Source organism: Anastrepha ludens, chromosome 6, assembly GCF_028408465.1.
Source record: "Anastrepha ludens isolate Willacy chromosome 6, idAnaLude1.1, whole genome shotgun sequence".
NCBI lineage: Eukaryota > Metazoa > Arthropoda > Insecta > Diptera > Tephritidae > Anastrepha > Anastrepha ludens.
In genome coordinates, this window is record NC_071502.1 from 65,871,224 (window position 1) to 65,885,771 (window position 14,548).

At 39.8% G+C, this 14,548-nt stretch overlaps 3 protein-coding genes across 3 annotated transcripts; 2 read left to right on the top strand and 1 right to left on the bottom strand.

The window, feature by feature from the left end:
- Positions 1–4,527: 4,527 nt before the first annotated feature.
- Positions 4,528–6,095, top strand: LOC128866670 (uncharacterized). Its single transcript, XM_054107572.1, has 4 exons — positions 4,528–5,077; positions 5,154–5,321; positions 5,390–5,738; positions 5,796–6,095. Exons 1-4 carry the CDS (start codon positions 4,774–4,776, stop codon positions 5,986–5,988), a joined length of 1,014 nt encoding a protein of 337 aa, XP_053963547.1. The 5' UTR covers positions 4,528–4,773; the 3' UTR covers positions 5,989–6,095.
- Positions 6,096–6,175: 80 nt separating this feature from the next.
- LOC128866668 (nucleolar GTP-binding protein 1) lies at positions 6,176–8,839 on the top strand. The gene is made up of 4 exons (XM_054107570.1): positions 6,176–6,319; positions 6,492–6,766; positions 6,831–7,161; positions 7,359–8,839. The coding sequence occupies exons 1-4, from the start codon at positions 6,272–6,274 to the stop codon at positions 8,658–8,660; spliced, it is 1,956 nt and encodes a 651-aa protein (XP_053963545.1). The 5' UTR covers positions 6,176–6,271; the 3' UTR covers positions 8,661–8,839.
- Positions 8,840–8,856: 17 nt separating this feature from the next.
- LOC128866669 (odorant receptor 85b-like) lies at positions 8,857–10,242 on the bottom strand. Its single transcript, XM_054107571.1, has 4 exons — positions 9,448–10,242; positions 9,188–9,389; positions 8,975–9,130; positions 8,857–8,904 (listed from the first exon to the last, which is right to left on the bottom strand). The coding sequence occupies exons 1-4, from the start codon at positions 10,194–10,196 to the stop codon at positions 8,857–8,859; spliced, it is 1,155 nt and encodes a 384-aa protein (XP_053963546.1). The 5' UTR covers positions 10,197–10,242.
- Between the last annotated feature and the right edge of the window lie 4,306 nt (positions 10,243–14,548).

The following is a 14,548-nucleotide window of genomic DNA, read 5'->3' on the forward strand; positions in this document are numbered from 1 at the left end:
CCCCAAATTTGGGTCGAACGAAAAATCCCACTTTGACCCATTTAGAGTGCTCCAATCGAGTCCAAATGTATGACCGACCCCCACTAACTTTGGACGGCCGATCCACCCATGCCAGTGGCACACCTTCTGGAACTCCCCTGGGGGGTTCCCCATACAATCATTTCAAAATATCACCATTTTTTGTCTTTACATGAGAAAAGAAACTAAAAAGTTCGACCCAAATTGGGGGACATCAGAATTCGTTTCAGAGGTATAGTTCCTTCGGCAAAGTTTCTTATTTTGATCCCTAGAATATGATTTTCACAGAGCAATGGACGATTTTTTTGCCTCCCCACAAATCGACCCGGCCTACTGCTCCACCATTGGCCGCAAAAAGTTTCCAATCAATGTTCTGTAAGAAGCTCCTGAAATCGATTCCGGCGTTTCATCCTCATTTTCGAAGAAATATGGACCAATAACTCTAGTGGCCATAACACCTACACAACTGATGTTGCTGTATTGCCCTTGGATTTTCAGAGCCCCACAATCTACAGTTTTGTTTGTTGACATAGCCATTTAAATGGGCTTCATCCGACATCAAAACATTATTTAAAAAATCAATTTGTGTGGCTAATTGTGTAAGAATAGAAAAACTCGATAATTTTAACGCGTTGTGTTGTACTGCAGGGTTCCATAATAAATTTCCAACAATTCAATTATAACATACAAAAAGAGAAAAATAAATAGGTCAAAAAATAGAAAAGTTGTTTGTGCTTAACATTAGTAGGTCTTATTTGGCCCATCCTGTACATTAACTCGTTCAACATTAGGCGTTGTATTATTGGTTCATTAGGATCTTTTTATTAAATAACAGGTGCACCAAGCTAGTTACGTGCACAGAAATGGATGCTATCTAAGTGATCTTTATGAGAAAGTCTTTAAAATATTAGTTTGTGGAAAAATAAATCCATTATTTTCTCGCTAGATGGCTGTAGTGATCGACATCTCGTAAAGTATCGATCAAACAATTTAAAGTTTATGCTCGTGGTCAAGCCGACATTTCACACTAAACAAAATCTTTTGCTGTTTTTTATTTGTTCCATTCAGTTGTGAGTCACAGGGTGTTAAGAAGGAAGTCAACAAATTCGATGCATGTTACAGTGGCCCCTATTATGAGCAACATTCGATCTTCGACTGTAGTCGAAAGTGCTGATCGAACGAATTTTCATTTGGTATTATGGTGCTCATTCGTTGAAGAATAGGACTATTGTGAATTTCGATCGCTCGACGCATTTACAATAGATAATTTTTCTCAGCTGATACAGCAAATCAAAATAAAAGAAAAACCGATTGTGTTGAAATTCTTTGCTAACAACAATTTTAAAAGTTAAAAAAAGTATTTTTTGTGAAATGAGTACAACGGAGTTGTGGTTCTACGATTCAACGCTTGATGAAAGATTAGTGGAACTAGCTAGATGTAGAAAACAGCTGAGGGGCGCATCCAACCCCCTTGAAATGGCTTCCACTGAGCAAGTTTAGTATTTTCAAACTGTGTTGACGTACATAATATTACAGAAATTTCCTTACAATTTTTTAAAGAACTTTAGATTATCTAAAGAGCCGTTTATGAACCTACTCTCCAGTACAAAAAACCAGTTGCAGAAGTGCACCCGAGCCAAGAGCTCTTCACTATTCTCCAAAAAAAGCAACACAAATTATAAATGTGTGTGCAGCTTTGCACAACATTTGCTTGTTTTATAATGTTCAACTTCCGGATGAAGAGTTATCCGATGAGACCCTCAACGATGATGCTGAAGATATTGAAGTGGAGCCAAATAACGGAGAAGCAGAAAACATAAGAAATGAAATTCTTAGAATATTATAGAAAAATCTAAAAAGTATTAAATAGAAACCTTTACGCCACAGTTTCTGTTTTATTTTTGTTATAAATTTTCTTTATTCAATTATTCGTCATTCGAAAAAAATATGAAAATGTATTTCTATAAACATCACAAAAAAAAAACCATTATTAAGCTTAATCCATTTTGCTGCCGTTCTCACTGGTGGTCCCAAGCAATTCAGCTCCGTTGTAAATTCCTTCCATTTTTTTGCTGCTTGAAGTTTGGTGCAAATCCCTTTTGCGAATTGTGGATTCGCCTTTCTAATTGTTGTTTGGTACTCACGACTTTCGCCCTGCATAATATTAACAAAATTAGTATATATTTATTATTTGGTTACTATAAAACCATAAATAATCGCAAACAACTTACACTTTAACAAGTTTTCCCACTATACGCTACACGATCGAAAGCAAAATTGCATTCGACTCTAAATTCGGTAAACAACGAAAATTTCGATAGGGTTGCACCGCTCATAATACCAAATTGACATTCGATTTTCGATCTTCGACAACCAGCGAATATCGAAGATCGAATACAACTCATAATAGGGGCCAGTTTTCTTTGATAAAGGCGAAAATACAAGCCAAACCGCTGAAATTGTCAATGGTGTTTATGGTGCCGATACTGTAATAGCTAATTACGTGCAATTTGGTGTCGTCGGTTCAGTTCTGGTATTTTTGATGTTAAAGAAAATGTCGAAAATGACAATAAAATCGCAGAAATAATGGAAGTTGACCGGCATGTTAGTAACATTATCATAGTATCGCCCAGGAGCTACAGATTGGCCATAAAACAGTTTTAAACTATTTTACGTGCTGGACATATTCGAAAAAATATATCGTTTTTCTTTACATAAAGTCCCCTGTTTTGACACTTTCCTCCTCTCCTTGATTACACCTTACTACTAACAGCTGCCATCAAGGGTCATATGTTATAAATAAAAATTGCATCAGGCAAACTAACATTATTATAGAGCACAAAGCGGAAAGAGCGCTTGAAACCTCATTGTGATGCGACAAGGTGGCACCTCTAAAATTTATTGAGCTTTGGGGCTCGGGACACGTTCAGGAAGAATTTTGCTCTTATGGGGAAGAAATTGATGCGAAGTATGGTTTTAGTACGCATGCCGCGCAAAGCGCAAAGTGACATTTTATTTTGAGGAAAATTAAATTTTCCCCGAAGCTATTTTATTTTATAATAAAAACAGTAACGCGAAATGGTAAAATTTTGGGCGAGCTATTGAGTCTGTTTTTCTTTGAATGTTTTAGGAAATCGGTTTTGAGCTACTTATAAAAATTAGATGAATAAGAGTACCGGTAAAGGAATGGGGGCTTGGAAAAACTAATTAGAGTTTTCAATTAAAAAAAAAGTGTGAGTAGCGTAGTACACATAACAGAATGAAACTTTCAAGGCAGGCAAAGAGAGAGGGAGAGACCCGAGAGAGAATGAGAGAGAGAGAGAGAGAGAGAAAGAATATATATCTAAATAAATCCACAACATTTGACGAGAATACAAATAGACAAAATTTACAAAAATATTGCAAAATAATGGTTTAAGATAAATCAACACTTATGTTATGTTGTATTTCAATTTATAGTTTATGGATTCGACGGCAAATTACATATATATGTATGTATGTACATTTGTATATGAAAAACAATAATGCAAAAGCACAAGAACATCATCTTCCTTTCATATGTACATATGCATGTATGCCCAATTAACCTTGACTTATTTATTCACATGTCACAGCACATCACATTCCTACAAGAAATCAGATACACATACGCACTAGTGAACGAGTTTCTTCCTAACAAGTGCAAAAACAACTCTGCCTTCCAAACTTCCTTGCACGTTCAAACATACATGCATATATGCGCGAGCATAGCGCTCCCTTCTTGCTTCCGTATACTTTTGCCTTCCACCAGTCGATATTCCGAATATTTCACTTACAAAAACAAAATACCTTGGTTGACGCAAAAGCAGCAGCAAGCGCAACGCGAAAGCCGCTTTGGTACCACGCATTCCAAAATGTTCTAGAACACAACAAAAACACAACGCATTCACTTCATGCCTCAATATGCGTATGTCGTTCAAGCCCAAAATCTAAGCCTAGCGACTACAAAAACAAAATACATTCGTAGACGCAGTCGCATCGGCCATGATTTTTTTCGCGCGACGGCGCTGAACAATTTAGAATATTACGAGTATATGGTAAAACAAAAAAGGGAGACGTGAATAGCTTAAAGTGTATCTAAGATATATATTTATATAAGGTATAGCTCTCTCTTTCCTTTTCCTCTACGTTATATCTTGTTTCTCTCTCGCGGAACGAAAATGCCCAAAACGTTGCATGGCCTTGAAACTTTTTACTCTCCATTCTCGCTCCTCCATCGACGCCTAAGAAGTTTCACTTCAAAAATAAACTGTTTTCTAGTGTTTGTTTCAAACTGGGTTTTCAGGGTTTTTGGGGATCCTTTTATTGGAATTAAATAGCTCAAATATTTATGCAAAAATAAGATTTATTGTATTCTTTGTTAATTGAAACCTTAGCAAGAAAAATGTGAGATGTTAAGTTTTGAAAACTAACTCTATTTGGAAGTGTTTGTGTTTTTTGTAGTTAATGTATTACATCTATTAAGAGAGCCCTAAATTCTGTTAGTATTGATACTTTCAGAAAGAATTTTGAAGCACATATAACGCATTCCAGTGATATATCTAAAAGCCTATCGGCCTTTAGCAAGACACATATCAAATAAGTTAATTGCAATAAGCAACGAAGTGACAGACTAATAGCCTATTTTCTCTAATTGAGTGACAATCGGCTCAAGTTCACATTCAACATTCGGTGATTTAAATATTTAAATTTTAGTTCTACGCAGTTGCACTCGAAATGTCGTCAGCTCAAGTGTTCCAGTTTTTGTTTCTGATCATAATATTAACTTCGTCCAGTAGTGCTTCATGTTCGCGTGATTCACATTTAGATAATCTAAAATTTAGCCTTGTACGCACCTGCCAACGCTCTGAAATGTCTGCAATCGCTTATAAAAACACGGCCACTCTAGAGGATTGTGTGCGCGCAACAATAGGGGTGCGAGGTTTAGCTTTGAATTTTGGCACAAGAGCGAGAAGCAAGCAGAATTTGAAGGGTAGTAAAGTGTTTGAAATACTACTCACCGAGCAACAGCTGCAACAAAGTAAGCAATAGAATAAGAAGTGAAATTCATCCTTAAATTATTAAATATCAAATACTCATTGCCTTAATTTTTGAAGTTACACGCCCGAATGATGGTCGCTACGACGAAAACCATCAGAGCGTGTGGCAGCAACCGCAAGCGTATTTTAATTGTCACATGCTCGCGTGTCCAGAGAACAATACATTGCGCAGTTTGGTGAATGACAGACGTTACGACTATTATAGTTTGTACGGCGAGTTAGTTGGTGAGTGGTTGGTTGGCTAGCAAGCTAGCCGCTTAAATTTTAAAATATGTTTTTTTTTTTCACTTAAGCGTCTCACAACTATTCCTGTATACCTCAAGTGGGCCTATTTCAACTGCAGGTATTACCAACGAATTTTCTTAATGCTACAAAATTTTGCCGGAATATTACAGGCGTTGCTGGTATAGCCACATTGGCACATGTTGCCTCGGCAGCTCGCACTGATGCCTTCGCCGAGCTCTTGAGCACCTACAATGAACATGCTCGACAAATGCGTGGGCGACAATACACTTTGGCTTATGTGGGTCTGCATTTCAATCGCTCCTATACCACCCAGTCTATTGAGTATATTAATATGGACGATGAGCCACTGCGTTGTTTTCAATTTGTAGCCTGGGCGCCGGGACATCCGCGTACTAGGTGGGCGTGAGCGAAATACTTTTAAACTATATTAACTGTTTAGCTTAAAATTTTTAGCGCGAATTTTGCAAATATAAGTTGCATTGCTGTAACCAAAGAGCGCACGTGGATGACGGTGGACTGTGAGCGAGAGCTTCCTTTTATTTGTGAGATATACACATCGCGGAGTGACTTAAATGAAACTGCAATCACTGCAGGGGCATGTGCATCCAACACCTATACATATAGTACACTACTTAACACTTTTTAACAATTTTATGGGGAGCACAAAATATGTTGAAATAAATACCATTTCCTGTCGGAAGTAATGCAATTTATTAACTTATCGAACTATTGTCCGCTAGATGACGCTAAAATTAAAATGTCAAAAACTCTCCATTGATTCGTATTTAGGCGTGCAACAGCTGTTCGCCACTGAGGCATTGCCAACTGTTTCTTTTCTATTTGCATTGCGGCCGCGTGTGATTGCTACGCATCGCAATTGCGTTTAATTTCAATTTTTGGCGTGAAAACAGTGAAATTTTCGCACCAAAATGAGCTTGTATAATTTTAAAAAGATTATGGTGGTTCCGCCAGCAAAGGTACGTTAAAATAAGTATAAAATGTCGTTAGAAATAGAGGCCGAAATCGGAGTACCAGTGGGGCACCTGAGACATAACCTCACTCCGCATTGTTTTTTTTGTTATGTTTACAAACCATTGTGAAATTATATATTTACTAAAATTAACAATTTGCTTACTACTAAAATGGCAGGACTTCATCGATATTATGCTTTCGAAGACACAACGGAAAACACCAACAGTTGTACACAAGGGTTATAAGATTTCACGTATTCGTGCTTTCTACACACGTAAAGTCAAATTCACGCAACAGAATTTCCACGACCGTCTGTCTCAGATAATACAGGACTTTCCGAAGCTGGATGACGTCCATCCCTTTTATGCTGATCTGATGAATGTGCTGTACGACAAAGATCATTACAAATTGGCCTTGGGTCAGCTAAATACTGCTAGACATCTGATTGACAAGTATGTATGCGTGCAATAAAACACTAATTAATTTTTAAATTTTTACACCAATTTTGAATTATAGCGTCGCAAAAGATTATGTGCGTCTGTTGAAATATGGTGATTCGCTCTATCGTTGCAAACAACTTAAGAAGGCAGCGCTTGGCCGTATGGCCACTATCTTGAAAAAGCAAGCTAGCAATTTAACATATTTGGAACAAGTGCGACAACATTTATCACGTTTACCCACCATTGATCCTTATTCGCGTACGATTCTCATCTGCGGCTTTCCCAATGTGGGTAAGTCTTCGTTCATCAACAAAATCACACGTGCGGACGTAGAAGTGCAGCCATACGCGTTTACCACAAAATCGCTGTATGTGGGACACACAGATTATAAGTATTTGCGTTGGCAGGTGAGTTTCAATGCTCAAGTTCCTAAAGAAAAAATTAAAAAAAAAAATACTGTTAAGTGCTGAAAGCATGTAGTGTTATTTCATCGCCTACTGCACTGAGTAAGAAATTAATATGACAGCTTTATATAATTTTAGTCTTAAAAGTACAATAGATTATTGTTTCGTTATGCATTTAAAAACGTTATTTTATTTTGCAGGTTATCGATACTCCCGGCATACTGGACCATCCTTTGGAGGAACGAAATGTCATAGAAATGCAAGCCATTACTGCCTTAGCCCACTTGCGTGCTTGTGTGCTTTATTTTATGGATATCTCTGAGCAGTGTGGTCATTCCCTAGAAGAGCAAGTCAAGTTATTCGAAAGCATCAAACCTCTGTTCACAAATAAGCCATTGATTTTAGCCATCAATAAAATCGATATTCTTGGCCTAGAAGACTTGTCTGAAGAACGCCGTGCGATCATCACCCAATTACAAGAGGATAAAAGTGTGCCGGTGATGTTCACCTCCACTGTGAGCGAGGAGGGAGTAATGGAAGTAAAAATGGAGGCCTGCGAGCGTCTGCTCTCATTCCGGGTGGATCAAAAGATGCGCACAAAGAAAGTGGACAACATTCTAAATCGCCTTCATGTGGCAATGCCCACACCTCGTGATGAAAAGGAACGTGCACCTTGCATACCCGAACAAGTGCTGGCACGTCTCGAGAAGAATGCTGAAAAAGCAGAACGTAAACGTAAACTCGAGAAAGAAATCGAAGACGAAATGGGCGATGACTATATTTTGGATCTGCAGAAGAACTATGCCGAAATACCTGAAGAAGAACGCTACGATGTTATACCCGAAATTTGGGATGGCCATAATATTGCCGATTACATTGACCCCGATATTTTCTCGAAATTGGAAGAACTTGAACGTGAAGAGGGTATGCGTGAAGAAGGCGGTATTTACAATCAACCTGATATGACAATGGATGAAACGCTGAAGGAAATTCGAGAAATGGCCAAACAAATACGCGGCAAACGCTTCCAGTTACGGGACGATCGTCGTTTGGCTTCGAAAAAGAACAAACCAGCGATTCCACGTCACAAGCAGCCCAAGGTGCGTGATCGTTCGGTGGCTAAACTGCGCGAAACCATGGAAAATCTCGGTGTCGATATGTCTGGCACAGAAAACGCCAACTTCACAAAATCTGTTGTGGATCTCCGACGTAGTCTGGTGCCTGTTGGCACAAAGGAGTTGAAGAAACCATTGCTGGATAAAGAATCATCGGCGATAGTAAAGAAGACAGGCCAACCATTGAAACGTGCACCATCGCGTGATACAATGGGCATCAAGAATGTGGCGATGAAGAAGAAGGCGCAACTCATGGCGAAACGAGACATTGCAAAGAAGGTGACACGTCTGGGATTAAAGGGCGAAGCTGATCGTTTCATCGGCACCAAGATGCCCAAGCATTTGTACTCTGGCAAACGCGGTACGGGTAAAACAGACAGACGTTAAGCAGCAAATTGGAAGCAGTATAAGTCGCGTTTGCAGGCTAATGCTAATGCTGGGGTGGGCAAAATGCTGGATCAATTAGCTTTTATGTTGATTTATAACAAACAACAAACATTAAACTTTGAAGCGCTCTATGTATTTTATTAATAAATATGTAAATTACATTTCATAACAAAAACAAGAAAAAATTGTATGTAGTCTACGCTGTTTTAAGAACTGCGAATATTTGATAAGAGGCACTTAAAACCTGCAATCGAATTATAAGCTCACAATTTTGTACACAGTTTTACTGATAAGGCGCGTGGCAATCGGTTTACCTGTTTTAGTGTAATCAGAGTGACGTCTGCTATGCCAGCGACATTCAAAAAAATGGGCCGGTAAGTGCGAATCATCATTATCAACACGAGTCGCTTGTATGCCGGTGAGCCATCGGGCCAATTGTGCGCATAAACAACATTAAATAAGTTCAAACTCTAAAAAAAAAATATTGCTTGAATATATTTAACTGCGTAGGCTAACCCAACACTTACACTCTCCATAAGTCTGTCGCCGTAGTAGCAAGTGATAACGACTTGCTTCATTTCATAACAAAGCAAAAGTAACACTTTCAAGGCGAAAATGAATGATACATCTCCCAAGAGTTGGTAGGCGCTAAAGCACAGGATAAACGATGAAGAGGTCAAACTGAAGATGATGGATGCGGCAAATATGGCATTCACATCATGGGCGAGCCTAAAGAGTATTGTAAACCTGCATAAGCAAAAGCTTTACTTAAATTAGAGTTACTCACATAAAAATTCTTTGATGATACTCAATGATCACTTTTAGTGCTCCAAGGCTGTCGCTTTCAGCTGGTTGTAGTTCAAGTATACGTTGCGCTATTAATTCCAGATGCAACAACAGCTGTGAAACCGAACTAAATAGGCATAAATCGGCGCTTAATATAATCGTGCCTGCACAATAGCTTGAAAAAGACTGAAATGACACATAGAATAAATAAACAAGCAGCGATTCCTCCACCCGTACTGGATACCAGTAAAGCGCTGGCATTAGGTACGTATATACACCGGTAGACCACAGATCGTAGAATGATTGCACTATAGGATAAACCAAATATATAATTAATATATATTTGAAAAATCTGTAAAGTAGAATCTCCACGCGCGCATAAAAAAGTAAGTGATGCTCCAATTTATATTGACGCTCCAGCTCCACGCTAGGGTGTATAGCTTTCAATTGGCCGTGGCTTTTCAGTAGCAAGTGACGATTGTAGATTAGAAAAAGTATCTTTCCGAAACTAACAGTTGTGTAGTTCATCAGTGCAACAGCGGCGGATTGTTCGGCGAAAGTACGACCCGGCGTTAGCAAATAACCAATCTGATGTGCCAGCATTAGAAAAATAGAAGCCACTGTTATGAAGCGTGAGCACTTGATGCGCAGCGTTTCCGGTGGCTGTAGGCAAATGCCGATTATTTTGAAATATTTAACTGGGCCGGCAGTGAAGCGTACGAAATTTGATTTTTGCTGTACGCCGTTCATTGCAAAAGAGAGTGGAATTTTTTGCTAGTGAGAATGCATTGGTCAAGGAAAAAGTACTGTCTTGGAAAAATAAAAATGTGCCTTTTATATTCATTTTGAAAAACAAATTAATTTTGAAAGAAGTAGTGTGTTGCTCAAATTTTGTATGGCCTTGTGTCAACAAAGCTGATCAAACCCGACATTAGCTGTTAATGGCTTCCAAACACATTTTCTATCCCACGCGATTTGTTTTTTTTTAACTTTAACCGCAAAAACGCCTTGTTGCCATTTTTCTTATACGTAATAAATATATGTATTGTATATACAAACGAATATACATCTATGTTAAAATTAATAGTAGTACGACATATTACAAAAGCTTATTTTTTTATAAAAGTTTTCAACTTTGCACATACTTAAAGAAATTGTAATCAGAATTTAATTTTTTATGTACAAATTTAAGCCTCTTCAAAATGGCACTTTATTTATATACATAACTCTTTTTGGGTGTTTGGCCGCGCTCTCGGAGGATCGCCATTGTCTGTCGAGCGCCGACCGCTATCAGAAAAAACGTTTCCACGCATTTGCGAATGGTAGTCACGCACCAACCCATGAGGCTGCGACGGCACCCTTGCTTTTTAATTTCTATATTTCGAAACTCCCCCAGCCACCAGAGGGAGTCTCACTGGTCTCATATGCCGACGACTGCACGATAATGGCGTCGGACAATGACATTGATGGCCTATGCTCTAAAGTAAACGACTACCTCGCCCGCCTTTCTCGCTTCTTCACTGCGAGAAACTTAAAACTTTCTCCCACTTAATCCACGGCGACCCTTTTTACCACCTGGACGAAGGAGGTCAAGCTGCCACTTCAGGTGCACGTCGATGATACCCCAATACCGACGGTTAATAACCCCAGAATTTTGGGAGTCACCTTTGACAGCTTGCTCTCCTTCTCAGCGCACAGAACCGCTATTGCAACGAGAGTACAGAATCGCAACAAGGTCCTCAAGTCGCTCGCCGGCAGCACTTGGGGCAAAGACAAAGAAATGTTGCTGTCGACTTTCAAAGCAATAGGCCGACCGGTTCTTAACTATGCCGCGCCTGTCTGGTCGCCTGGAACCGGTGATACGCAGTGGACGAAGCTCCAGACCTGCCAGAATACTGCCATCAGGACCGCGACAGGATGTCTCCTGATGTCCCCTATTCAACACTGGCATGACGAGGCGCACATGCTCCCTGTTAAGGAGCACAACAAAATGCTCGGCAAGCAGTTTCTGCTTGGGTGTCACAGTAGGCCTCACCCATGCAGACACCTGCTCGAGCCTGAGTCACCTCCCAGGCACATCAGGAGACACTTCCTCAACTACGTGGACGAGATCCAGGACAAAACGGACAAACCACTCCAGGATCAGACCGTGTACAGACAGGCCATTAACGACATTCATCGGGAGACCCTTACCAACTTCTTAAGCTCCCGACCCCCGAATGCCGTTATCGGAGTCCAACCATCACCTATCGCAGACGAAGAGCTCCAGCTTCCCCGAGAGTCCCGCGTAATCTTGGCACAATTACGTTCTGGATATTGTAGCAGGTTAAAATCCTACCTATCCAGAATCGACCCCGACATACTAAACATATGCCCAGCATGTGAAGGCACCCCGCACGACACTAACCACCTCTTCACATGCCCCATCAAACCCACTCATCTAACACTTCTGTACCTCTGGACCCAACCCGTCGAAACAGCCAGTTTCCTGGGCCTACCGTTAGATGAGCTAGACGAAGACGACCGGTAATTACACTACACTTATAAGAGCGTACAATTGTTGGCGTATGCCGATGATATTGACATCATCGGCCTTAACAACCGCGCTGTTAGTTCTGCCTTCTCCAAACTGGATAAAGAGGCAAAGCGAATGGGTCTGGTGGTGAACGAGGACAAAACGAAGTACCTTCTGTCTTCAAACAAACAGTCGGCGCACTCGCGTATTTCGAGGTTGTAAAAGACTTCGTTTATTTAGGAACCAGCATTAACACCGATAACAATGTCAGCCTTGAAATCCAACGTAGAATCTCTCTTGCCAACAAGTGCTACTTTGGACTAAGTAGGCAACTGAGCAGTAAAGTCCTCTCTCGACGAACAAAACTAACACTCTACAAGACTCTCATCATGCCCGTCCTAACGTATGGCGCAGAAGCTTGGACGATGACAACATCCGATGAAGCGACGCTTGGAGTGTTCGAAAGAAAGATTCTGCGTAAGATTTTTGGACCTTTGCACGTTGGCAACAGCGAATATCGCAGACGATGGAACGATGAGCTGTATGAGCTTTACGGCGACATAGACATAGCGCAGCGAATAAAGATCCAGCGGCTTCGTTGGCTGGGACATGTCGTCCGAATGGATACAAACGCTCCGGCTTTGAAAGTATTCGATGCGGTACCAGCTGGTGGTAGCAGAGGAAGAGGAAGGCCTCCTCTGCGTTGGAAAGATCAGGTGGAGAAGGACTTGGCTTCACTTGGTGTGTCCAATTGGCGCCGATTAGCACGAGAAAGAAGCGACTGGCGCGCTTTGTTAAGTTCGGCCAAAATCGCGTAAGCGGTTATCGCGCCAATAAAGAAAAGAAGAGAGAAGACAGGGCGAAGATACTGCTACAACAACAACAACAACAACAGCTGCGACGGCCGCTTTATTACTACAAAATTGCATACAGAGAATTTTTCTAAAAATTCGGACTAAAAAGTTTGAAATTTTGATGAATTGGAATTTTTTTAAATTTTGTACAAAGCTTAAACGAACGTAATTTTTATTGAAAAAAATTAAATAAAAAATAAATAAAAAGTCAAAACTTTGTAATATGTGCTGCCATTATTGTGAATACAAGTGTACGTATATACATATGCACATTAATGCACATAAATTGACATCTTTTATTACTTTAGGTGTTTCGGCCCAGCTGCTCATGCATTTTGTTGTGTACATTACGTTGCAAGATGTTACCCACCAAATCTAAGGACCTACAAACGCTTTTGAATAATAATTGAATAATTCATGGCATAAATCCACTTTGGAGCTTACCGAGTTGCGAGAAAAACACTTTATTTATTTAATTTCATATCCACCGTATGCATCGAACGGGGGGTCAAAAGAGCGGTCGTCACACACAATCACAGCGAAAAATAGAAAATTCCTTAGGGAAAAGTTTGTGGTTTACTTAAATTCTAAGTGTTTTTGCTTGCACCTACATCGCATATTACAAACATGAACACAATTGCATGTCGAAACAATTTACGCCTACATGGAGTAAAAATTTAGATGACATAATTTCGCTTAAAAAATTAAAATATGTAATCAAATTTCACACTTGAAATATAAGGTGGTCATTTTGTTTGAAAGTCTCTTCATTTTTCGTGTTACCGTGTATCGTGAGTAACATAAATACATATACAGGAAAAAATGAACCGGTTTTGTTCTTGTAGCTTCAAGATATATTTCGTTCTGCTTTTTGCCGCGTAATAGTCCCACTCAAGGGCTACGACGCCAGTGCTAACTCAGATTAGTGTCGTTCGAAACTTTGCCGTTAACGCAACCAAACAAAAATGAGTGAGAAGTACGCGAAGCGTTTTGAGGCGGTATTTTTATGCACGTATTCGAAAGGGCCGAAATAATCTGCAAAAGTAATGAAAAAATCAAAAAAGTTTGTTGTGATGTGGAATCAGCAGTATAAGGGGTACAAAAATGTTGATGATTTTTCCGAGCGCGGCTTGAAGCGAGTGACGACAAAAAAGTAGGATAAAGTGATCGTCTAACTTTTTAAGCGGACCCTTCCTTCTGATTATACTTAGCACGATCAGTTCTTGCTAAAAAGGGAATAGATGTGGGTATCAACACCATCGAACGTCGACTGAAGGAGGCGAACATTTCCTACATCATCAAAACCACTGCTCTCAGAAAAACACATTGAGAAACAAGAAAACAAGAAAATGGCGTCACAGTATTGGGCTGACCTTCCCAGTCCTCAGACGCCAACCCCATTGAACATGTGTGGGAAACTATGAAAACGCATCTTGCCGGAAGGCCAGTCCATAGTTTAAAGCAACTCGTGCGTCAAGTTCGCAAAATCTAGTCCTGTTTGTTGACGAGCTACGCAGAAAAGCTGGTTCAAAGCATAAAGAAGATACCAGGCTATACTCGATAACGATGAAGACTACACGGCTTATTGTGTAATTGCGACATGCGGTTTCGTACACACTTTCATACTTTAAAAAAATTTTAAAAATATGTCTTTTATACTGCATGAATAATCGCGGTTCCTTTTTTGTGACACAGACTGTATGACTAAACATTTTCTGAATTCAATTAGAAAA

Bases quoted from the DNA above. Each gene is read 5' to 3' on its own strand.
- LOC128866670 (XM_054107572.1), top strand. From the start codon at position 4,774: ATGTCGTCAGCTCAAGTGTTCCAGTTTTTGTTTCTGATCATAATATTA. The intron at 5,078-5,153 runs GTAAGCAATAGA...TAATTTTTGAAG, and splicing joins CGAGCAACAGCTGCAACAAA to TTACACGCCCGAATGATGGT. The intron at 5,739-5,795 runs GTGGGCGTGAGC...TAAAATTTTTAG, and splicing joins CCGGGACATCCGCGTACTAG to CGCGAATTTTGCAAATATAA.
- LOC128866668 (XM_054107570.1), top strand. From the start codon at position 6,272: ATGAGCTTGTATAATTTTAAAAAGATTATGGTGGTTCCGCCAGCAAAG. The intron at 6,320-6,491 runs GTACGTTAAAAT...CTAAAATGGCAG, and splicing joins TGGTGGTTCCGCCAGCAAAG to GACTTCATCGATATTATGCT. The intron at 6,767-6,830 runs GTATGTATGCGT...TTTGAATTATAG, and splicing joins GCTAGACATCTGATTGACAA to CGTCGCAAAAGATTATGTGC.
- LOC128866669 (XM_054107571.1), bottom strand. From the start codon at position 10,196: ATGAACGGCGTACAGCAAAAATCAAATTTCGTACGCTTCACTGCCGGC. The intron at 9,131-9,187 runs GTAAGTGTTGGG...TTTTTTTTTTAG, and splicing joins GCGACAGACTTATGGAGAGT to AGTTTGAACTTATTTAATGT. The intron at 8,905-8,974 runs GTAAACCGATTG...ATTCGATTGCAG, and splicing joins CTCTGATTACACTAAAACAG to GTTTTAAGTGCCTCTTATCA.